Here is a 25,206-nt window from a genome sequence, read left to right on the forward strand (position 1 = left end):
AGTCTTTTATAAAACAGATGCCATTTGAGATCGAACACGAAAGACACTGAAACGAGGCTAAAACAGCGTTCCTATCCCAGTTTGTCTGTTTTCCGGCACGGTGACGCCTTCTGTGATCTGAAAGTAACACGTATCAGCAAAACCTAAATCTTTTGGTCAGAGCCAAGTCAACGAAGCACTCATGTGTAGGTGAAAGAGAGAACATGATATGTTTACGTTTATTGCGAGCACATAGCTTCCAGCTGTCGCTGTACCAAACCTAATTTATGCCTCAAAAATAGCATGAGGCTTTGAATGATACACTTTGGCGTTTTCTCGTTCCAATAATCATGTCAGTTGATTTTTTTATTAGCTCAGCTCTCTGTAAGTTACCCCAGGCAAAATTACAGCAGTGATTCAACTTGTTCACCTTTTGTAGCCCATGGTTTAGCATTTCTGGTCAGTACAAAGGCTGATTCGTGCCTGTCTCGAAGCAACGTTTTATCTCTTAGCAGAACGTAAAGAAAATATCTTCGCCACTCCTTGAGGAGACTCGACTTGGGCAACATATGAACAGGAGCTCGCAAAAAGAAGTCTGAAAAGGCCCTTTTATTTTCGTTGTTATATACATAAAGTGGTTCATTCCAGTCATTCGTTGAATTGTTTTACGTGCGACTAAACAAAGAGCGCAAAAGTTCCCTATGACGCAGATAATCAAGGGCATCAATAGGCCTTTTGCAGTTAGAGGTCACGTGTTTAGATACCGCATAGCAACGCCATACTGGAGAGCAAGCACTCCAGTGATCTCAGACAAAATAGAGATCCCAGAGGTCTGCATTCAAACAAAGAATACAGCGGACAACAAGTTAAAGGGTATCCCAATTCGAGAAATCTTGTAAGTTTTAATCAACAGCTTCCTTGGAGTGTATCAGCGGAAAACAAATTTTGTTGTGATTTTGCTGTTTATACACTCCGGGGAAGCTGTTGATTACTTCTTACTAGATTTCTCGAATTGGGATACCTTTTGATCTGTTATCCGCTGTATTCTTTGTTTGAATGCAGACCTCTGTGACCTCTATACTGTCTGAGATCACTGGAGTGCTTGCTCTCCAGTATGGCGTTGCTATGCGGTATCTAAGCACGTGATCTCTAGCTGCAAAAGGCCTATTGGTCACCGCATTCGGCTGAGAGTAACTGCAAAACGTTTTTAGCAGAGCAGGATTGTAAACTAAGAGCACAATTACGGGGGTTGATATTTTTCTTTATAACATAACCAAAGTAAAGCGCGCGCTCTGATTGGTCAATTTAGCGTCCCCCATTTGCCCATGGGTGTACGCTGCTGACGTGAGCAAATGCAAAGACTATTTTTCCGCGCGCGCTTGTTTTTTCTGGTCACGTAAGATTTGTTAAATAAAAGGGAACTCTTTAGCTACAATGTGTTAATGTTATGTTATAAAACAAATGGTAAACACCACAGCGTACACTATTGAGTTATGGATGCACTTGGGAGGTTTGCTAAGCACTCAAGAAGCTAGAGTCGCTCTCGGCTATCGCCTCGAGCGACTCTTACGCTTCTTTCGTGCTTAGCAACCTCCCGCGTGCATCCATAACTCAATAGTGTACGCTGTGGTGTTTACCATTCGTTAATTGCGGAATTTTTGAAACATACGCTGTCACTTTGTTTGAATGATTGATTGACAGACTAACTGACTAACTGACTGACGAACTTAATGACTGACTGACTAAAGGATCGACCCACTCACTTAATGACTGATTGATTGATTGACTAACTGACTAGCTGACTGACGGATTAAATGACTGATTGACTAGTGATATCGCATTCACTGATCGTTATTGACTACCTAAGGGTTATATTACAGAGGCTGTCTACATTCGAGAGCGAAAACACTTCGATTTGTTGTTATATTTGATTGGAACTTGTTTTACTCCTTTTCTGTAGATTTCTTAGTACTTTGAGCAGTTGTCCTACTTCAGTATGGTGCAGGCTGCGGACTGACTGACTAAATGACTGACTGGCCGACTGACTGACTGAATGAATGACTTACTGACTGCCTGACTCTCTGACACAGCCTGCGAACAGGCTCCCCGTTCAATTAGAAGTTCGCGCCGTTGTGCTCCTCAAAGCCGGGAGCCTGTTCGCAGGCTACCTGACACACGGACTGAGTGACTGACTGACTCACTCACTCACTCACTCACTCACTCACTCAGTCACTCACACACTGATTCTCTGACAGACTGATTAACGGACTGACTTACTGGCTGAATGACTGATTGACTGACTAACTGACTGACTGACTGACTGAAGGATTCACTCACTCACTCAATGATTGATTGACAGACTAACTGACTAACTGACTGACGAACTTAATGACTGACTGACTAAAGGATCGACCCACTCACTTAATGACTGATTGATTGATTGACTAACTGACTAGCTGACTGACGGATTAAACGACTGATTGACTAAAGGTTGACTCACCCACTCAATGACGGACTGACCGACTGACTGACGTAGGGATGGAGTAACTGACTGATACACTGACTCACTAACTGACTCACTGACTGAATTTTAATTTGATTTAATTTAATTTATTGATTTATTACAGATTCCAACAATTAAGATCTTCTTCTGTAACAGTACTAATCTAATCTAAGTATATATATATATATCTGTAGTAACTAATTAAAAGTATAATAACAATAATAAAATTAATCAATGTAACTTATCGTGAGATATTAAAATATACAATACATATTATCTGGATTCAAGACCGTTATTTAGCAAACAAATGTTTCTTAGCACTACGGTAAAAAACATGATGTTCTAAAATGTTTCTTGTTGCTATCGGGAGTCTATTGAACAACGTTGCCGCCGAGTGCTGGAAAGTTCCTGATTTTCTTGGAGTAAAAAGTACGGGTGCTGTTGATGATCTTATATTTAACAATTATTCCACTCGCGCTCGTTGGATATGAGATGATAGATAGCCAACGAGGCGCGTAGCGCCTCGTTGGCTATAATCATCTCATATCAAACAAGCGCGAGTGGAATAATTGTTTTATTAAAAACGCCCCCAAGAAATTATTATTTTGTAAGAATAAACCGGATTTTTTAGCTCCCTTTTGATTTTAAGCTGACGCGTACGCTTACCATATTTGTAGATTATGGTATATTGGTTCATATACCGTAAGGGCTAAGCCAATAAAAAGTCTTGAATTGCATTATCCAATGATCCAGTTTTTAATAAAAGCAGTTACTTCATGGAGAGTCAGTTTCAGATGAAACTAAAACAGTTAATTGCCTCACTGACTCACTCAATAACTCAGTCATTGCCTGACAAACTGAATTACTCATTAAATGCTTTTAATATAGTTATTTATTGTTTTTCTTAAAAATATTGGTTTTAAGGTATAATTTAAGGGTGACTTAGGTAATAACTGACCTACAGATCGTCCGCATTGTGGGCTCACCAATTTTCACCCTCACTGTGACTGATGACTAATAGTTGATCAGATCAGTTGTACATCTTTTTTTCGGTTAGAGGCTCCATCTCACGTGTCAACAAACTGTATTTCAGACAGGGTGAAATAATTTATTCCATAACCCTCACAAATCTAATCACTTTTCGTCATTAATGACGCAGCTAATTAAGTTATCGTAAGTTGTCATTCGGAATGATGTTTTCGCACCTTCGATGGTGTATCAGTACCAAAGATGGCTATTCAGTGTCGTTAATAATCCAAAGTAGTTTTCCCTCACCACGCAATACCCAGTATGTCACTCAACATTAAGATTAAGTGTTTTATTCTGGGAAAAGAACCCACACCCCCCCCCCCTTTTCCATCTTTCCAAGCCCAACATTTATCACAACTCCTAACCGGATTTTGGGCCATTTTGGATCTTTCTGCGACAAAGCATAAGGCATTTAAGTTATACACCGTACAGGGCTTGATAGATGAAAAAAAAAAAAAAAACTCTAAGCTTAGTATAAAGCTTTGAATAAAAAAAAAACTATTCGTTACACATATTTTTTTCATCAACTTTTCTTGACAAAAAAGGGGGTCACAAGTGCCTTTGATAAGACCATACTTTAGCCACGTACTAATGATCAATCGCCAGACAAAACATAACAAGTTCAGAAAAGGCTCTATAACGATAATTTATCAATGCCGTTTTTAAATAGACACATATTATCTGACATAGATACTATAAGACAATTACAGGGTGAGGCAGAAAGTTCTAAGACTGCTTTGTTCAAAAAATATTGTACATTTATAAGACAGGTTGTGAAGAAAACTGATTCTCCGAGAAACTAAATGAAAAAAAAAATTGCACGGTAGATTCTAAAATCAGATTTCAAAGATGGCCTTCTTTTGGTTTTTTTTCCTTCGTTTCTCAATTATTGAAAACGTGCTCTTATGAGATATACACGTATCTGTCTCTGGTTTACACAATTGGGGAAGTCCCTGGTACATTACTTAACATTTCAGGAAACCACCCTTATCATGCAGTCAAAATGAATTGCCCAAGGTGGCCGCAATAGTTGTCTAGGGAAATGTAACAAAAGCGATTAGATAGCGGGCAGAAATGAAACGCACCTCCGGGCCAATATGTATAAGGAGTAGTGTCATGAAAAACTAACGTTTCGAACTTGAGAAATCGAAACGTGTGGAACAGTAACAAAACGCATTTATTTTTTACGATCACAAGAATTTACAGTATTGCAAAAAGTTCCTGGGCTTGACGACCAAACAAAGAAAGTTAAGCAAAAACTGCTGATAAAGAAGAGATGCAAATCTTCTACTGACCAGTGAGCATCAATCGATTTGATTGATACAAATAATCAGTTACTTTTAATTTCCTTGGCGGATGCTCGATAGAATTATTTCTTTTCAAAAAGAATATCAAAGTTTTACGTAATCCCGGCACTGTCTGGTTACTGTTGTAATCTAATCCAAACAAATTAAAATCATTTCCGATGCTTGTGTTTATTTTAAGAGGAAATTCTTTTCCCACGCAGGCTTAAAAAATGTACGTAAGATAAACCGATTTCCTTTGGCTTATATTTCAGTTGTGACCAACATTAGGACGGCGAACAAGTACTGCCTCAAGGAGAATCAAAGCTGACAGCCGTTGCTTGAAGACCACTGATAGTTCACTTCCTATTTAGGTGAGGTAGGAATAGCGAGTCAGTTCAAAATTTCCCTCTCTAATTTTGCATCATTTGCGATAGAGTTTGTTTCTCTGGTTGAACACTTCTGGTTGATGCCATGCCGGTTCCAGCTCTGATCTCATCTTTTTTAAAAGAATTCGGTCATTCACTTCAGTTGTTTCCACAGTGAATCGAATGAGTAGGTGGCATACAGACAGCACCTTTAACAAAATTTCGAAGAATAGGATACTCCAGCGCATTTTATCAAAGTGCATCGAGGAACAAATCAGTTTCATTTACAGAGTGTGTAGTATAAATAGTCTTTCGATCAAGCCTCGCTTCTGGAGGTCACAGTTTTCTGATCCACATCCTTACAAACATTTACCCCTTTCTCTTTCAAAACTGGATTCTTTTCTATTTTTAGCAACACAATTTATCCGCAATCTGTTTTAACTTACGCGTCAATTACAAACATAACGAAAAAAATTTTCCCACCTTCCTGACCAGATAATCCATCTTATAATCACGGCTTAAAATTTTTCAGTTGGGATGTTAACCCCTGTTTCATCGAATAACTGTTAGGCAACAATAACAACAACGCCTAATGTAGGCTCCCTAACCTAATTTTTTCCCCACTCCTTGATCCTGCGAAGATAAGAAGGTTTCCTCTCATCACTGTAACGCCATCCATCGGTAAAATACCATAGCCTAGGGCCGAGAACTTTCATGTTCGCCACAAGGATGTCTTCAGTGGTACTTATCAGTTCATTTGGGACATCTTGGGACAAGTGTGGTTTAAACGAGCATGAAACAGCAGGGGCGAAAGGAAATTGGCAAAGACGAGGCGTAGGATGTCTGTAGTACTTTTACTATCAACTCGTATGTCGCATGATAAAGTCAAACCAGACAGTGTTCTAATTCGTTACCCAGAAAACGTTCAGTTTCATTCAATCGGCACTGGTGGTCGAGGATGGCCTTTACTATATTTTCAGCTTCTTCCGTTTCCTCTCAAATCTTAAGAGTAGCTTTAAATCTCTCACTTCTACACTAGTTTCTCTCATTAATTAAAACTCAATGGCGCGCGTGGGCGCTTTTCGAGGAACGTCTAAAGGTCACATGTTTGCGCCAAAATAGCAACTCGCAAGGAGAGAATCTGACAGCATTTTATTCTTTTGTTCTTTTGGAATTTCTGCTCAGTCTGCCGCTAAAAGTGTTTTCTTCACTTCATCCAAAGTGGCTTTGAAACGTCTCATTCATTGGGCGGTTTTCCCTTTTTTCATTCATGCAACCTTAATACAATGAAAGGAGCAAAGAAGTTGGAAGAAACACGGAAACATTTGTTCCTGCGATCAAACTTAATGCCGACTTTCTGTAAGAAAATTGTAAAGCATCGATTAATAGAATTGAGAAAGAAATTAACATCGCTGCGATAACTTTTACACAAAAAACTCTATTTTGAATCGAACCCCTCGAAGCAGTAAGCTGAAGGAATATTGGGTTAATCCTATTTTACAGGTTCCACGATAGGAACCGACAGATTATGCCAAAGAATCGTAATTTTAAAGCCTTAGTTTATTGTCTTGGTGCAAAGTAGTTTGTTTTATTTTGCCAGCTGCCCTAGCCCAAAATGAAGGTGACTTGTTTTTCATCACTATCCACTATAGACCAGGTCATTGGGTCGAAGAATTCAAGCTAGTAATGATAATAGGAAAGCAATTCATAAAATTGTTTTCGACGTGGCACTTGACATCAAAACATTGTGAAGTAGTTTCTGCTAAGATTCAGTGCTGCATGCATGCATGCATTAGTCCTTCAAATAAATAGCTACGTGTTTCTCTCTTACGTACAGCATTAATACCACCTGAGCTAGAGGTGCTTTTCTCAGGGAAAAACAAATTACACGTACGTGCCACAAGTCACTGTAGTTGTTGACATAAAAAACGAGACTGTGGTTGACAACAAGGGACGCCATGTTGTTTAGATGCTACTGACGTCAGGGAACCGGAAGTGAATTACAAGTCGTCTTAATTAATTTTTTAGCACAACTGTCGAAAACAACCCGATCCATCGATTTATCTGTTAAGCACAACAAATGAAAACACGAATATCTTGTTACTGGGATGCAAGGATTATTTGGATAACAGTCTAAAAGTGCTAAAACTGTGATCAGTTGTAACTTCCGCATGACAATACTTAGCTCTTACGGCTGCAAAACAAAGCAGTTCTAGTTATTATTATTGTCGTCATTTTCCTTCGTACACTCTTTATTATTTAATCGTGGAAATATTTAAATATACAGAAGGCACTGACAACTGGTGCATTGCGTGCCTTCACTGAACACTTTAGCGACGACAGGATGTAAATTTTTGTCATTCGTGTGAAACGTGACGTCAGTCAAATTAACAATTTCCTTTTTTTAAGAGAAGCAGTTGGTAATTAAAAAAACTTTCCCCACCTACGCTTCAAACCATCTCGCTTCCATTGATCGTAACAATTCCCAAATAACATTCTAAACGCACTTCAGAAACGCCTACCAACGATTACTCTTTCAGACCCGGAAATTGTACCACTAAATCAATTGATTTTTTTTCACGAAAGCTTTACTGTTGTTGTTGTTGTTTTGTTTTGTATTTGTGTTTATTTTTCCTTTTTGTTTAAACCCCGGACATGAGTAGCTTGACCGGTTAAAAAGGCATGGATGGGCAATATAGAATTATCAGGTTCCTAGGAATCTTTACAAGGAAAGATATGCATATTTGGACCCTTCAAGAGAAAAGATATCCATCTTTAGACCTTTTACTCATCCTGATCGTATGATATTGCCTTTTATAAATCTCGTAAGGCAAACAACGTGTAATGTAGTATGAAGGGGAATAGACGCTTTTCGAATTTTTTTTACTTTACTTGAAAGCTTAAAATATCCGCATGGTATTTTATTTATGTCTACATTGCATAGAATACATTTTATTGTATTACATTCCTTTTCTATGAGTTGCAATTTATGGATTTTAACCTACAAACCGCAAGATTTGCATGGGAATCATGCCCCAAAGGTCTCGTTTTCTTGTCAATTTAGTCTCATAACGATTGCTTTTAACAGTAGAGGAAGGAAGTTCTTCCAGTAGTAAGGGAAGAGTTTTTTTTTTTTTTCTGCTTTTACATTTTTTAAGATGGAATAATATCAGCAGTTCTGCCAATCAACAAATTCCGTTTTCAATTTGTTAATTTTTTTTTTTAAGTAAGTCCTTGTTAAGTTTATTTTCAACGTCTCATTTACGAACTGTGCCGTAAACTCAGATGTAAAAGATTGTTACTATCAATTGTAGAGCTAAGCAATCAGCTGGAGATCACTGTCTTTCGCTTCCAATACGTCCAAACCTCGCCTGACGTAGACGTAAGGAAGAGAATTTCGATTAAATATTCATTTTATTCTATCTAGGATGGAGAACAAACTCATGGTTTATAATATCCAGGTTTCGTCTGTTTGTTTTCACTCGTTTCACTGTTAGTCAGTAGTTTGAAAAGTTTAAACGAAGAAATGTAATATATCCTTATGAGAAGTTAACTTTTTTCTTATCTTTTGTACATGTTGTATGCGGAACCCTCTTTCACTTTACCAAAGGAAATATTTTCGTCACTTGTAACATGTCATTATTATTTCCGGATTTCATATTTTCCTTACATTTTTATAGTTTTATTCCACGATCTGCTTAGCAAGTCATTTATTAAATTTAGTTCAAATCAAACTTATTAATATATTACATAATGAAGATTCACATTCTATTCTCGTCTTCTGTAGTACTTTTCCAAGGAAAAGTTACCCCTCCTTTCTGGGAAAAAAATCAACATTTGTGGTTACCGAGGCGACTGACTCGGGGTCAATGCATAAAATGTCAAAAAACTGCTGACTGCTTTGGTCGCTTATTCTCAGTGTACACAGAGTCAGCGAATACTAACATTTTTAAATGTCCTTCAACGTTGGTACTTGTTGAAAGCAGTTAACATTTCGGAAATGTTCGGGCTCTATCCGTAACATCTTCGAGTAGTCATGGATGAGTTTTTCTAAACAATACACTGACCTTCGTTAGCTTTCGGCATGATACTGACCACTCGCTAGCGTGACGCTGTAAACTGGGTTTCCGCTATATTGTAAGATCACTGACGTAATTCGATTCACTACAATTGCCAAAGACATCAGAATACAATACAATGAGCAATTAACTACTTCAGATTCCATCTTTAATGAGATCTACAACAAAAAAAAACAAACCGAAAATATCTCGGCAAGAAATAAATGACGTCAAATACGATGAAATCCGCCTACTGCAATAAAAAGCGGTGTCAAGTTGTGGGAAATGTAAAACGGTGTTTCGCGCCACAGAACATTAGCTTAATAACTCTGCTCCTGAAATTATCGCTGTACTGCAGAATCCAGCAAAATCTCTCCACAAGGGAGCAAAAGACTTCACAGCGAGGAGAATTATTTAAAAGGTAGGAGGAACCGAGGCGTAAACTCGAACTGTTATATATGATAGTATTTAGATCAGATTTGTTCGGTGTAAACGAGCGAAGTTGAATATATAATGATTAGTGTTTCTTAATTATATACCGAATCTTCTGTATGTGCACATGAAGAGCTCTTGATTTCACTTTATTATTCCCGTAGGTGGTTAGAATAACTGGTTAGTTTAACTGTAGTGCCTTTCACCTAACTGTGAGTTCCTTTCAACGATGACTGTTTTAAAACATACAGTTTTGAGTGACAAGTATCCACTATAAACTCCTAAAAGATCCCTACCTTTTGATTTATAGATAAAACTAAACAAAAACATAACAGCGCGTGGCATGGATCCAAAAACGAAACAAATACAAGCAAATGTGTCTCATCGTTCTGTTGTTCTCGCAAGGTCACGAGATTCCAAAAATACATTTTAAGAATCTGACATAAGTTTACAAATTTAACTTCGGCTTTGTAACCAATTCACATCACTGTTCCATCTTAAAAGAACCCCTATATCAAGCTATTTTCTCTTTTGTCAGAGGGACTGCCCCTGACAGACAGACCGTCATGTGACAAGTTCTGCAGGTCGAAGAATAATATTTTCAATTTTCAGCTAAGTGGTGATGGAAATCAAACGAACATCGATTTAATGTGCCTTCCGCTAAAATGGGCCCATTTTTCCAACCTCATCAACTTAAAACACAAGCGACGTCGTTCTTCTTAGCTTATAATTGATAAATCTAAAGCTTTCTCGGCAACTAGAAAGTAAGTACTCTATTTCCTGATACCATACTTTGAATTGAGTCACTCGCTAAAATTGGAATTTTATTACGAATGTTTAACCGCGTTTTCCGTTTTTTACACGCCAATTTGTTCACTGAAATAGCTCGTTGACTTTTAGCTCTCAGACAGCTAGAAATTTATTGTTTTGTTTCGTTAAGACAAGTTTATGGAGTCACTTGCTAAGATATAAATTTTATTGACGGATATCCAACAGTTTTCCGTTACATAACCTGTCTGTTCTGCCGTTATCGGTTCGCTAGTGCCACGCTACACTACACTCACGCCATCGTCTCAATTTGATGAGTCATTTTGATCTCAACAAAGATATCCGGTCCTTTGGTTTTGTGACTTGATTTGTGTTTAATTAAAAAAAAAAATGCAGCTATTTCTAACGTATTGTTCGTGAATGAAAGTGTTCTCACAAGAGATCACGAAAATCTCAAACCTTCAAATGAATGCGGACGGAATCAGATTAGATGTCATTAAACTATGTTCGTCATATCAGATACGTTTACTACGGCTGCTGACGCCGCGGCAATATTGTCAGCGCGGTCCTAAAATCAATATTCGGTTGTCTGGCTTCACTTACGTCCACGAAAAATCTGTTTATCGAGTTGACCTTTATAATGACGTTAGCAGATACCTCACTCTGAAAATTGCGAGGTCTTCGGTCTTCGGTCTTCGGTAAAACCTTAATTTAAGTATATCCTTCAATGATCGAAAACTATCGATTTATCACGGCAGAAATACCTGTGATCGAGTTTTCATGAAAACAACACTGCTGACGAATCCAATTTGTGTCAAAAATTTCGGACGCTTTCCTCTTGGACTTTATCCCTCAAAAATGAATTCAAAATGAACTGGACTTTCGGGATGAAATCAAGTTTTTGCATTATATTTAGTGGGTGGTACAAGAATTACAATACGAAGCTGTGGTTTCGGTTTTGATAGAAAAACAAAACGATTGAGTGGTGTCTCTGAGCGCGATATCCTGACCGAAGAAGAGAAAAGCTTCTTTAGTTTTTACATCGCTGTTTTCATTAATAGCGTGTTTACATGAAAAAGGACTAAAAATAGTTCTCCTGGATAAAAAAAAAATGAATCGATGTTTCCGTGAGCACACATGCAAAACTTTTACATAATATTCCATTTTTTCCAGTGTGAAAAGTAAAACAATGACCTCGTTAATGGTGAGAAAACCGCATAAACAAAGAGACGCATATTGAAAACTCTTATGATTAATACCTCTGTTTATCGCTTTTTATCGAGAAGATTTTGGTACTAACGTTATTAGGTTTCTTCACGCGATCTCGCGTTACTACTGAACAAAATCCATCACTTAATTGCCAGAAAATAAATTTTTGAATCCTAGACTATCGTTTTTAAATCACGGCTAAGAACGCTACAAAAATGTCCGAGAAAGAACTGACCTGATGAGGGTCCTTGAGTAAAAATATTGATAAATGTTCATTTTCAGTAAAATATTGAACTTTTTTGCTAATATTTACGGGGCTGAGTCCTATCAAAGTCCCGTCACAGGTTAAACTAATGGATTTTTCATAATAAAGGAATGTGGCAAGAACTGATAAGAAAAAGTTTAATACTTAAACATGTTTGTTATATTAATGTGTTTGGTTTGGACTAGCATCGAGGATCTAACAATACTAAACAGTCATTAAGGACTTGAATAAACAACGCCTTGGAAATGAAAACACTTGAGCACGAACAGTATATTCCGACACTGACCTCATGTACTATTTCTGCACAAAAGTGGTTTCAAAGGTTATACCAGGAAACAGGTAACAATCCAATTCTGGCGAAAAGATTCCTAACTTCATGCAAGGTTCAACTGAATTGCGCAATGTCCTGTAGTCGTTTAGGTTTGATATTGTTATCAAGGATCGAAATTAGAGAAGGTTGTTTTTTTTTTTTCCAGATATATTTAGATTATTAATATATTGGTAGAACTGTGCCGGTCGCCGTATTACAGTAGCCTTAAAAGCTGTCCTGAATCAGTTGTGTAGTTTTATAAAGAGATCTGCACGCGTTGATTGTTTTTCACCACAACCTTGTGTATATCCGCCTACGTGTTCTGTTTCCATACCTTGAGTCATCTTCACACCGAAGAAATGGTCAAATCGTTTACGTTATTTCATTTGATTTTAACCCCTCTAACTCAAGCTTGGCAGTTTTTTAATGCTCGTTATTGGATTTTGATCGCACTCTTTGCCATGACTTCAAATGTAACTTTTAGAATTATCGTGGGCGTAAAAAAGGGAACTAGTTACACGCACTGCGTGGGTTTAAAGCGTACAGTGACAACACAAGAGATCTTACGCCCTAAATGACTCAAACCACTGAAAAGGTCATTGTACGAAAAGAGAAAGCACTGCCTCATGACTTAAAATTTTCTTTGAGGCGTAACATTCCTAGGTTAGCTGTTTCAGTGTAGCTTCATCAAGGGCTGAGGTTTCCGCATTTTTTAGCTGGAGACATGCATGGTTTATCTCAGGGGGTAGTTGTCTGGAAAGGAAGCGGAAAACAACACACTACCAAATTCTCGATTTTTCGAGGATTCAGTGCTGGAACCTTAGCTTTAACCTGTGCCATCTTCTTGAGAAATCGTTAGAAGTCAAACGGTGTTTCACCCCGAGTTCTGTCAGTTCGCGACCTCTTATTGAGTTGTGAGAGTGGAAAGCCCAAGCGACATCACGCAAAAATAGTAGGTTAAACAGGATTAATCCTTAAGCTCAGCTCAGTTAGGAATTTCTGAAGAAATCTCTAAAGAGTAACGTTATGAATATGTCGCGTAGATAAAATTATTAATCAGAAAGAGGTGAAACAACTTAAAAACGAAAAACCTTGATCAACCTAAATCTTCCGATTTTATGTTTTTTGTACATCCAAGAGTGTCATTTGAATACTTAATAATTGAGAAGTACTAGTATCTCAGGCACTGTAGACCTTCGAGAAAAAAAGATTGTGACTTCGATAGATGAAAGAATTCAGAGAACGTGCGGTCGATAACTACGAAGCCCTACGACTTGGAACTAAGCAGGCACACGTGGAAGCAACATAAATGACAAATCAATCGAGACGAGACTTTATGTAAAAGTAGTCACCACTTCAAGTTATTATCACAATCAAAAGAATTAAACTATTGGACTTTTTATATACTTTTTTATTTTCCTTTCTTCTGTTCAATACTTAAACTTTGTGATGAAATGCGTGTTCTTTCCAGTTCTGCGAAAATCATTCCTAAATATTCCAAAATTAGTTCAATGAGATTGCTCAGCGAAGAAAAAAAATCTGAAAAAAAAACTGTTCCTATAAATGGTGGTCTTTCGTATTGTCTTAGTAAACCATTATCTTGTGAGTAACATGCAATTTGCTTTACAAAGTCAATCGGTATTACTGTCTAGTCTAAAGAGGGACATAAAGTCAGGAGGCAATGACGTATCTGTGACTAATATCTTCAAGTCCAATGTATACTTAGAACACTGAGCAGTTCACTACTGGAACCAGTCACATGAATCGCGGAGATGAACACGCAAAGCAAAAGTCGACTTCGATTGGAAGAAGCATTCTATTTCACCGACTTTTAACGAGAGACAAATCCAACAAGGCGAAAGTAAAGGAATAATCTAAGATAATTATTAGCTGTTTTCTTCATATCTCAGCTTCGTTACTAAGCTGATTTAATACAGCGCCTGTTTCAATTTATTGACGAGAGCTAAAAAAATTTTGTTACGTAAAGAATAGAGGTCTTGCGGTTCCGCGCACGCTAGAAAATCTGTACTCTCCTCGTCAAGAAAGCTATCAATCTGTGCAGGGGGTGAGATCAGGAGTGTGTGGGTAGTTTAGACTTTGCCTTCTTATCATTTGCATCGTGCGGTTAATATTCAACACAGTTTTATACTGATTACCACTGAACAACATTTGCACTTGTTTTAAAGATCAAATAAGTGTTCCATTCCGGCGAATCTGAATTGACTTTGCAAATTGTCTCAGTGATTGCTCGGCTGAATATCTGCTTTCCTATTGGCTCATTTTAAGTGATTGATACTTCATATTTATCGCGTGTAATTGAATTTATTGCCAGCATTCTGCCGGCATCGAATTGGGCAAAAAATCCGGATTGCTTAATAGTAATGTCTGCGAAGTTTACATTTAAACATAATCACCATATCGTCCTCTAGTTTGAAAAGAACTCAGCCAAATCAAGTTCAGCGTGAGATATTTCACGTTTCAGTTGAGATTCTGGGCCAAACAATTGTCGACACACCTTATCGAAGAAAAAAAGGTGTAAACTGGATTAAGAGCAAGAAATCAATTCTTAATCCCTGTCATTGCAGTGTATACCGACGATTTACTGAAATTGCACTCTTAACTAAAGTAGTTCAAGGTGAGAGAGTAGCCTGCGGAGAAAAAAATCCGCACTGTGCAACAATTCTTTCAAGGACAATGACTTTGTATGGGGGCAAATCGAAGCGTGCGTGTGGACAACTTTATCACCGCTTGAACTCTAAATTCCACATCTTTGCCCTTGCGTAACGGTATGAAAACCCCTAGCTATTAACGCGTTTTAACCATTGTCTTTGCTAAATTTCACAAAAATTCCTATGTTTGCCTCTTTCCCTAGAGCAAAGCGCTGCATTATGTTTCTCATTCTTATCATTTTTACTAGATTAAGCTTTGTACAAAACCTTGTCACACGCGGACACTTAGCTGTGTGTGAACAGTCGGAAGCGTAATTTCTTGCGATTTGTTCCTTGACACTTCTTTTGTTCCATTGTCATTTTGGCATTTTCCAATCAATTTATCAAGCTCTGGATATTTAACCAATTGACGCCCAGCCTATTATACTTTGCTTTTTTTCGCTCTGCTTCCGTCACATCTGTATTGGACCAAGGCTCGTACAGACTGTGACATTCTTGCGTCGAATCGAGACGCAACAGACAGCATTCGTTAGCCTGAGACCACACAGACGTCAGTTGAGGTGAACAAATTCCCACATCTCTCCAGTGTGTGCGCCAAATGCGTTAGCAATTTGCGGCCTTCTCAAGTTCCATTAGCTTTTAGCTTTGTTTATTTACGTTGGCTTGCTTGTGTTTCAGTAAACAGAAAAGATTGAAGTGCACTCGCGACGTTCTAGAGAACCAATGCCTACAGTAATGGACAACCAGTGGTCTTCACCCAAGTTTATCACTTGTCCTGACTGCGGTGAGAGATACGACAGTGCACGCAAGAGACGACTGATCGACACATGTGGCCATCCCCGATGTTACTCGTGTCTTTTCGTGGATAAACCGTGTCCTTTGTGTCAGAGTGAGTACTCGAGTGCAAATACGTTTAAGTTACCAGCTATTTAGTGCAAAAATACGAGCCTAGATTTCTTAATCACCCTCCGCTAAGAGAGACCTTCATAACTGGGAATACTCAGTTGTTGCGCTCAGTTACAAAGTTTCTTCTTATGCCTCAGTTTTACAATAATATTTTTACAGAAAAGCTGAACTGATGTTAAACAGTCTGAAGAAATTACATCTTCGACCGAAAATTCCATTGAAATCTCTTTGAATTTCCAGCTAAAGCTTACTGCTTTGAAGATTTTGTTAACAAACCCTAAGAAATGCTCTTATCGAAAGAAGCGAGACCATGCACTCAACTGAGGGAACGAGAGAGTATCGCTGTCGTAGTATATTTTCATATAACACAGCTTTGCAACAACAATTGTATAACTCGTAGTTAATCATCCGAATTATTACACTACTTTGTAACGTAGCTGTTCGTTCCACCGAAAAAGTAGAGAGAGCTCTTGTCATCGTATTTGCAAAGCAGGATATAAACACATGATTCTGTGATGTCTTACAGAAGCTGATAGATAGTCAAAAAGCGCTTTATCAGAAGAAAATTGTATATTGAAAAAGAACAAGTGGCATATTTTGGATCCTCGAATTTGAAGTTTACAATCCGATATTGTTTAGGACTGTTTTGGAAAACTTTAATGACGGCATGAACCTCGTATTGCACGATAAGATGTCTTACAGAGCAAAAAGAAGCTCAACAAGAGTGAATGAGTACCACTGAGTTGCTTCAAAACATTACGTGACATTGTACTTTGAAAACTCTATGCTCCACGAGTCATTAAATTGTTTTACGTAAACTTTAAACCACAAAAACAAAATCGAGACAATTAGATGGAGAAGTACAGCTTGCGAACCGACCACGATAGACAAATCAACTTCCCGTCAGAAGTGTTTCGTTCTGTGGCAGACTGTGATCGCCACGAAAGACGTGGGTGGATACATGATTCACTGTTTCGATTGACTAACGATCCATACCTGCAGCACGCGATGATTGACTGTTGAACCTGCTGACGCGGGTCTTGAAACGGTAAAAGTTCATAACACAATAGGAGATAAATCGAAAAAGGTATTTTCAAACCGAAAATACGAAACAGCCGGTGGACAACTGCTAGGTGATTCCTACAGGATTTTAACACATCTGCTGACGCAGATAACAAGAACAAGCGAATGATTACACTCGTCGTCCTCCGTTATTTAATTACGATTATTCGTCGTATTTTCTTAGCGTAATAAATCATCAAATAGCTTATGACTGTGCAAGCAGAATTACCTAGCTCAGTAGTGTCAAGCTCGCGTAATCCATGTTGTTTGTTGAGGTTTCCGGAATTTAAAACGAAAATGAGAATCCAGTCTTTGGAGATTTCAGAACTAATTACCTATGGAATAATCTCCTCTTATCAAAACATACGCCTTAGTTACCTTGGAGACAGTTGCATGTCTCCCTTAATATTGTTAACATTGTTCAGTTCGTAAACTTGGTGGCATATCAAAATAATTCTGAAACGCTTGCGATAACAATTTTGAAACGCGCTCAATTAGCTGTCAATTCTTAGCTACAATTCAAAATCTAAGCCTAGAAATCCCAGCAAATGTTTACATCTTCCGGTTTCTCGCTATTCAGTTGGAAGAGCAGATAAAATTCCAAAATCTCTGGCCTGTCCTAAAATGGCCAAAGCTTGTTCACACTCAAGAAGTGATTTCATTGAATCGTTTGTAGTTACTAGCCAAAAGAGCCTTTGTTAACTGTAGCGACGGTTGCGGCACGTTCATTTCACAGTTCTGAGAAATTCACAGTGGGTCACTAATTACTCAAGAGTTGATAATTTCAGGAGCGTGCTAACACGCAAGGATATTTCTCCAAACGATTTTCTGAACTCAGTAAACTTAGTTTATACTTAAGTGACTCTTTACTCCCAGGGGTGACTAAAACGAAATCTCTTTCCTTCCATATCAGTGCAGTGTAAGGAAGACCATTGGCACGAACAAAGAAGAATAAAGAAGAAAATAAACCACGGAAATTGTTTGATTTTCAGAGCTAAATTTACCAGATTGCAGAAACGTGAAACAGACAGACGGGAGAATTAGCCTTTAGTTCTAAGAATTGGAAGAATTGAAAAATGATCGCAAGATTTCTTTAATTTAGTAAAGGAAAGTTTTCGTGTAGTTTAAGATGTCCTGTAGAACAACCATTCAGGCCTACGATCCATGGTTCGTTAAAGACGCCCACAACAAGTTTTCACGAAGAACAAACACTGAACTTAGAACGTTAAATTTTTGAAGTAAGCCGCACACGCTGGAAATTCATAGTTGCCTACAGAAATGGTTAAACGGTTTTGAAATTCAGCTTTATCTGGCTTCGTTCCCAGAAAATCCCTATTGTAGGTTAGAAATAATCATTGACTGTACTCTAATTGTTTTTTGTCATAAGTAGCAAATGTAAGTAGCCTTCAGGGACACTTGACTTGTTGTTCTACTGACACGGTTCATGCAAATTAAGAAAAAAAAAAAGGTACGAGGAAATTTTACGAGAAAAGTCCATTTGATTAGAACCAAACTCTGATGTTTCCTCTCTTTTAATGTAGAGCTTCCACAAGACCCCAAGTCACGTGCCAGTTCATTCCATGCTGGAAGTTCTGGTTCTGAGGAATCCTTGAATACATCGAGCAACACTCTCTCATCCGGGAATCTTACCAAGGATCAGAGCTCGCTCTCACACCCAGACCTCAGTGTGATAAACAAAGAACGCGCGGCCACCTTGCCTGCTCGTGGCTTCAGAACAGGTAAAACGAGTTTTAATACCATTTTTTTTTTTCACGTGTTGACGCGAGCGGATAAAAGTATGGTCCCTAAATGCTTTGTGTAGCTCTACTGAATCTCCCGTACTTGAAATGTTGAGCTGGTTGGCTAAATCCGATTTTCGTAGGGCTAAATTTAATCCTTTGAATTCTCGGCAACTCGCTTCTTATTGAAAAAGCGGCATTATTAACTGTGTTGATTCATTCGATTTTAAGAGCGTGTTCCTGATTATTTTCAAAGCCTTGATATAAAGTTCAACATACCAGATCATTTGGCCATTGATACAATGGTTTAGTTAGTATTGATATATTTTGAGGCACTATTTTGAGAAAACCAAACCTATCGATATTATTTATGGCAGGAAATTGCCTTTTGGTGTTTTTGTTGTGCATACAGTTGTCAATTAAAAGGCGGTAAACCCGAAGCCGCAAGGCGAAAAAGCGCTAGAACAATAGAGACATAAAAACAACAGGACTTATTGTTGGTTCGATAAAACAAGATTTAACCTTAGTTGTTTTATCAAACAAATCAGTTAAGCTTTTCCTGTCTCGGTTTCAAAACGGAAAGGCGTTCCTACTGCGGGCAGTAGTTTATCCAAGTTCATTGCTTTCCCTCTCCACCGCTGTCCCTCAGTTTTTGAGGGGACCTCTCATGACTGAAAACTTGAAGGGCGAAACTCAAATAGCATCCCACAGTTGAATAAACAATTCTCTGTTTGTGGCTTCAGTTATTCCCACGCTTTGACGAGCCAAGAGGCCGTGTAGAAATTCTAAAACAAACTTCAATACAAGAAATCGAAGCAAAGAACCACAAAAAACATATATCAGTGTAACATTTAAATACCGCGTGCTAATAACATCAAAAACTTCCTTCCATAGCCTCAGGAATGTAAACGAACCGTGCCTTTTGATTGTTTTGGAAGAAGCAAACCGCATAATTAGGCATAATTAGATGAAATTTGTTTGGCGTAGTCAAAAGCCCATTAATATCGGTGGTGGCTGTGACGAGGCGACTTATTGTTACATCTGTATTACGAAGTGTCGGCTGTGCTTAAACTACCAAAGAACGGCAGTGGATAAATCGAATTCGCACACCGACAGTTTATGTGACTTCCTAGGGTAACAAATTACTTGTCTCGCACGCCCACGGTCGATTGATATCACTTCTTTACACTTGCATGCAAAATTCTGAAATCGCGCGCTGGATTAGGAAGATTGCCTCGGTTCACCAGTCAATTGCCTCTCATTGTTGCGATATTGAGATCACGTCGTTCTCTGGCTGAGACGATTCGGGAAACGGTTTGCCACCACGTACGAGCGAACGAAAACTGGTTGTGGAATCGTTTATGGTACAACATACTACAATGGCAAAAAGAAACTTGATGTGTTTGTAATAGCGTTGCGGCAATTGAAAAGCTACAAACAGACTTTGTTGATGTTCGATGATGGTAAAGGGAGAAACTATTAAACGTTGAAACATGTTGAAGTTTAAGAGAGTCAAACAGAAGTTTCCCGAGAAGAGTAACACACTTGTTGCGAAGCCTTCCGTTGTCAGAGCTAGAGTAATACAAGGTTATTCTTTACAGAGTTTGTGAAGTGATTTGACAAACGAAATTACTACCTCTATGTATTGTTATGTTGTCCCATATATTGAAAGCATTAATGTTGTTGGTTTTTTCTTTCTTACAGATAACTACTTCAGGTCTCTATACAGATATGACCCTCACTCTACGGGTAAGTTTGTCAACTTTTATTGATCGTGATTCGCGTTCAGTTCTAATAAACGCCAGTAAGCTGTTCCACTACCAACTCCATTGTCCAACGACTGAAATTACACGGAATTTTACAAGACGGAATTTTAAGATAGTGGATCTTATCAGTACCACAAAGAAACCTCGCGTTTTATCTTGTTGTCTTGGATTACTTCCCAGTGATCTTGTGGTCTCGTCAAGATTGAAAGTTGACGGATTTATGGTGTTAAACCATAAATCAGAAGGCTTGACCGAGTCCCAATGAAGATAAAACTATAAATCCTATTTCATTTAACAGTTTTAATCCCCTGTCGTGTATGCTAATTCGAACTCTTTCCGGCGAAATGTTTGTCAGTGAAACTCAGCGACTTGCACATGTGGCGTGACAGCTTAGAGGTTAAAAAAAAAAAAAAAAAAAAAAATCTTAAACACTTTGGATCTCACTTAGTATTCAGAGAAAACAATTGTTGAAACCGTTCCAACAAGAGTCTTCAACTCCGAATATCGTGTTTTTTTTTTTATTTTCCCACTCGCATAGTTCATATTCCATCACGTTCGAAGCCTCTGCGTGAGTTGTGTTGTTTTTTCAAGGAAACAGTTCCCCACCTCAGTTTATGACGATAGGTCTGACTAGAGAGCTAGCGTGTCTTCCTTCCATTGGATCGTCAGCTCTGAATGGCTAATAGGGGCCAGCAGAAATATTCGTGTGCAGGGTGATCAAGTTTTACTGAGATGTACAAATTTCAGTGATCTACCGATAGCAAGTTACTGTGTCGACTTTAAAGCGAAAGTATATTGTAACGACTTCTCATTAAGACTCAGTTTTGTCAGTGCGCTTCAAAAGATTTTTACTGCATGAGCAGTAATAGCAGTTTATCGCGAGACGTGCAAATTTATAATTATAACTTTTGCCAGCTGTACAGAACAATATTCACGAACCGTTTCATTTATGACGTGTTTACAAAGCCTAATATCACTTTTATTACGCCAACAGAAAATACAGACGTCAAAGATTTCAAGCAGAGGAACAGAAGCGTGCAAAATTATCATAAATCACTGGAAAATCTCTCAGACCAGTTTTGGAAAAGTGTTGAAAGAGCTTCCAGTCCACTGGGACGAAGTACAGGTAAGTTTCGTGACTTCAATGTCGATGTTAGGTGACCGATTTCTGACGATTGTATTGATTTGTGGCTACCATATCATGTTTTGGAGATAAAAGGACAAGGGCTACTCATATTCTGCTTATAGGAATATTTTCACAAGATATTGCTTGATAGCTTAAACACACATATCTGATGTTATGATAACAAAATTATCACGAGAACGATAAACCGCTATCTAACTAGGATAAAATTGTCGGCTGTTCAGCAAGGGGTCAAATGATAGCCATAGAGATAGACAAATTTCTGCTCAATTGCCTGGGCTTTAGCTCCCGTTTATGGACACTTTCGAGAGGTTTATAAAGTGTCCATGGTAACTTCGGGATTCTTCGGGAATGTAGGACAGACAGAGAACTTCTATGGAATTTTTAGAACGCAAAGATTTGATCAAGTAGAGATGTCTTCCGTTAAAGTGTCATGAGAGTGTTTTGGTTTCAGTTGTCTTTCCAATCGCTTGTTTAGAACGTTCTTGAAATTTTTATCCACTGGCCAGGTGTTAAGACAATGCTCACTGTAGTCTTTTTGTGGATACACAGTGGCACATGACCTGCGTGGTAAACAATAAATAGGAAACGCATTTTACCGCACTTCAACCTCGTTCTTCAATCGTGTTTCTCTGTTATCGTCACTGAACGAAATACACTTTCCTCAGGCACAATTTCTTATGGAAAATGAAACTTACTTTGCCTTGCTGCGATAGTTTATATTCATGGAGAAAACGGCCCTTATGTCAGGGAACCGCCTATCTTCCATCAAAAATATCAGAGAGCGCAGCAACATCGTGTAAAATAATCATATCAAACTTTTCTTATTGTTGAACGCCTTCAATGCCAATGGCCATCATGACGTTTTTAAATCGTTTCATGATTGAACCCATTCCTTTTGCAGCATATCTGTAAACCTCTTGCCTCTTTACATCCCAACATCAGTTTGCCGGCATATTCTCCTCTATATTCTCGTCCATTTCCTTCGGTACTGAAAAGGAGAATTTGTTTATCAATCAAGAATTCCTTTGGTTATCGTACCATTCAATCCCATGACCTTAATGTTTGATTGAAGGGCGATATCGTAAGGAGAAATGAGATGCTAATCAATCTCCGGTCACGGGTTTATGGGCTAAAACTGTGTCTATGGGATAGGAAAGTTCTGTACAGTATGCTGTTATTGCGCGAGATTATTTTTTTATAAATAAATAATGTTGATATTTATTTATTTTGTTTAATCCACAGTCTCGTCATTAAAGAGTGATGATTCGCTTCCGTCATCGATAAGGTCCTCCACGGATGACGTCACATCCACTCTTTCCAGACTAACAGTTCCAGACCTACCACGGCGGCGCTCCTCCACGGATGTCCCGAAAAGACCCGAGTACCAGAAACGTGATTCGTATCGAAGCGAAGCCTTACGAAAACCAGACATTTCCGAAGTAAGGCCACGATCACAGTCCGACTTTATCGCTATAAAATCTTCCGAAGGAGAATTCAGGGAAAGGCATTTCTACACTTTGCCAACCAATTTCCACCGCTCAGATTTTGACAGATATCGGGCCGGCTCCGATAAGTCATCGGACACTTCGCTGCCTTTTTCCGATTCATGTTCGGAAAGTTCCGGTGATTCCGACCATTTGACTGTTGGGAATCCGCGAAGCCCGCCGTACAGGGGAATGACAAAGAGATTGTCATATGACGAGAATCAAAACGAACGATTAAAGATCGCCGAGGAGCGACTCCTGAGTAGATTGATGGGGACTGAAGAGGAAGCAAAGAGAAAAATGGATGCTAAAAACCCAATGGAAAATGACATCCATTGGGTGATAGAGCCTCCTAAGCAAGATGAGCCTAAGAACACCAGTGGAGTACACACGACCAGCGGTCATCCAACAAAACCAGATCCTCCAAAGCGAAGAGAGAGCGGTCAAAGAATCAATGTTCAGAAATCACAGGAGGTCAACGGACAGTATAGAACAGTTACATCTCTTTGATGCGCGTGTCATACAAGATGATAAAAATAAATAAAAACAACAACAACAAAAAAAAAAACAGATTTTGTCAGTACAAGCTGACACGGTATCTAATTATGTTTAGTATTGTATTAATATTATTCAAGATTATGCTGGAAGGCGCTGTTTAATATTATATTGATATTATTCAAGATTATGATGAAAGGCGCTCTAGGGACCGCTGTTGATCAGAGGTCTAAAAGCAGGACTTTTCGGGCGCGTTATATAGCTGGTAGATTGGAAATGATTGCGATGCAGATATCGTTTGGTGATTTTCGTAATTTGACTCAGTTCATAGAAGAAATACCTTAAAAAGATGTATTTATAAGCAGGTTCGACATTTTAAGTGGTGTGTAATATCCTAAAATTGAAACATCCAATTTTTTGTCTCGTTTTAACTGTACATAACGCTTTGACACGGCGTGGGGTGTCAGTGAAATGAAGGTGGTGGTTTTAGTCATTGTTGTGAACATCTTCATAGTAGTGAACAATTCATTTTTAAGTTTGAGAAAAAATTATGAGGTAATTTAGAAAAAAACTAGTTTTGTAAAAAATGCACCAATGGTTAAGGGCTATGTCTTAAATTGGAGGAAATCTCAGTAGAGATCAAGCTAAACACATTTTTTATTTCAACTTTCAATGATTACTTGCTATGTTTAAGGGAAAAAAAACAAAGGGTTGTAGAAAACTCGGCATTTTAGGGACTAAAAACTAGATTGAAAAATTCAGTGCTTTCAGAGCTGTATGCACAACTTAAGCAAAACTCATAGTTTAATACAGTAGGCAATATTGCAATAGCATGTGATTCACACGAGCAATGGCTGTACACTATGAACGGATGATTTCAAAAACAAATCTTCAAACTTCAGTAAATGAGATTTACAAGTGCTTTTTCAGGTATATTTCCTTAAAAAAAAATTACACATATCAATAAACGTTTTTATGACGAACTCGTTCGAACTTTTCTTCTTTCATAAACCCTTAAGACCCTAACATCTGTATGCATATTCTCCATAGTGATCTCTAGATATTTTCCAAGGTGCCGACAAGGAGAACTTGTTTAACAATCACGAGCTTCTTTAGTTGGTGATCATTTCCTTTATTCTCAAGACCTTTATATGTGATTCGGGGGATTGATGCAAGGAGAAATTAAATACTTGTCAGATGGGTCACAGGGTGAACTTTTTACCTGCTAATTCGGTCAATTTTGGTCGTGTTTGTAAATTGATATAACATTCGTGCACCTGATGCCATCATCTGAGATATGTCTAAATTAATAAAGGGGGTAAGCTCCTAAAGAAACTGTAGTGCTGCGTCGGTGGGGGTAACAGGGTAATTTGGTTTTTTCAACTAAGTTGATTGAATAGTAAATCGGCCACCGTAGAGTTAAAGCTGACGTTTCAAACGACAGCAACAACAACGGAAACAACTCCAACAGCGATACAGCTGAACGGTGGAACAGAAGGAAAGACGACAGATACAAAAGTGGTGTAAAACTTAAACAATAGCAACAACATCGTTAGAAAATGGTTCAAATCTGCGGTAGTATGAGTTAGTTGACAGCAAGTGATCGAAAAATGGGTCGAGGGAAATCGGATCTTGTTTGAGTTACCAGGGGGGTTTAAGTTAACTGAGTTCGAATTTACGAGGTTCCAGTGTTTTAGTCGAAGTGCCGCATCGGCAGGTTGTAGATCAAATATT

General features: G+C 38.3%; 1 protein-coding gene across 3 annotated transcripts; it reads left to right on the forward strand.

Annotated features, from left to right (window-relative positions):
* The first annotated feature begins 5,153 nt into the window (after positions 1–5,153).
* LOC111341453 (uncharacterized) lies at positions 5,154–24,455 on the forward strand. Of its 3 annotated transcripts, none has more exons than XM_022948427.2 (6): positions 5,154–5,168; positions 15,552–15,762; positions 18,383–18,580; positions 20,285–20,329; positions 21,341–21,472; positions 22,736–24,455. In XM_022948427.2, exons 2-6 carry the CDS (start codon positions 15,597–15,599, stop codon positions 23,485–23,487), a joined length of 1,293 nt encoding a protein of 430 aa, XP_022804162.1. In that variant the 5' UTR covers positions 5,154–5,168; positions 15,552–15,596; the 3' UTR covers positions 23,488–24,455. The 3 variants fall into 3 exon arrangements, with proteins under 3 accessions (XP_022804162.1, XP_022804161.1, XP_022804160.1); XM_022948426.2 differs by lacking the exon at positions 5,154–5,168 and adding an exon at positions 9,483–9,641; XM_022948425.2 differs by lacking the exon at positions 5,154–5,168 and adding an exon at positions 15,304–15,433.
* Positions 24,456–25,206: the final 751 nt, after the last annotated feature.

Source organism: Stylophora pistillata, chromosome 12 (assembly GCF_964205215.1).
Source record: "Stylophora pistillata chromosome 12, jaStyPist1.2, whole genome shotgun sequence".
Taxonomy (NCBI): domain Eukaryota; kingdom Metazoa; phylum Cnidaria; class Anthozoa; order Scleractinia; family Pocilloporidae; genus Stylophora; species Stylophora pistillata.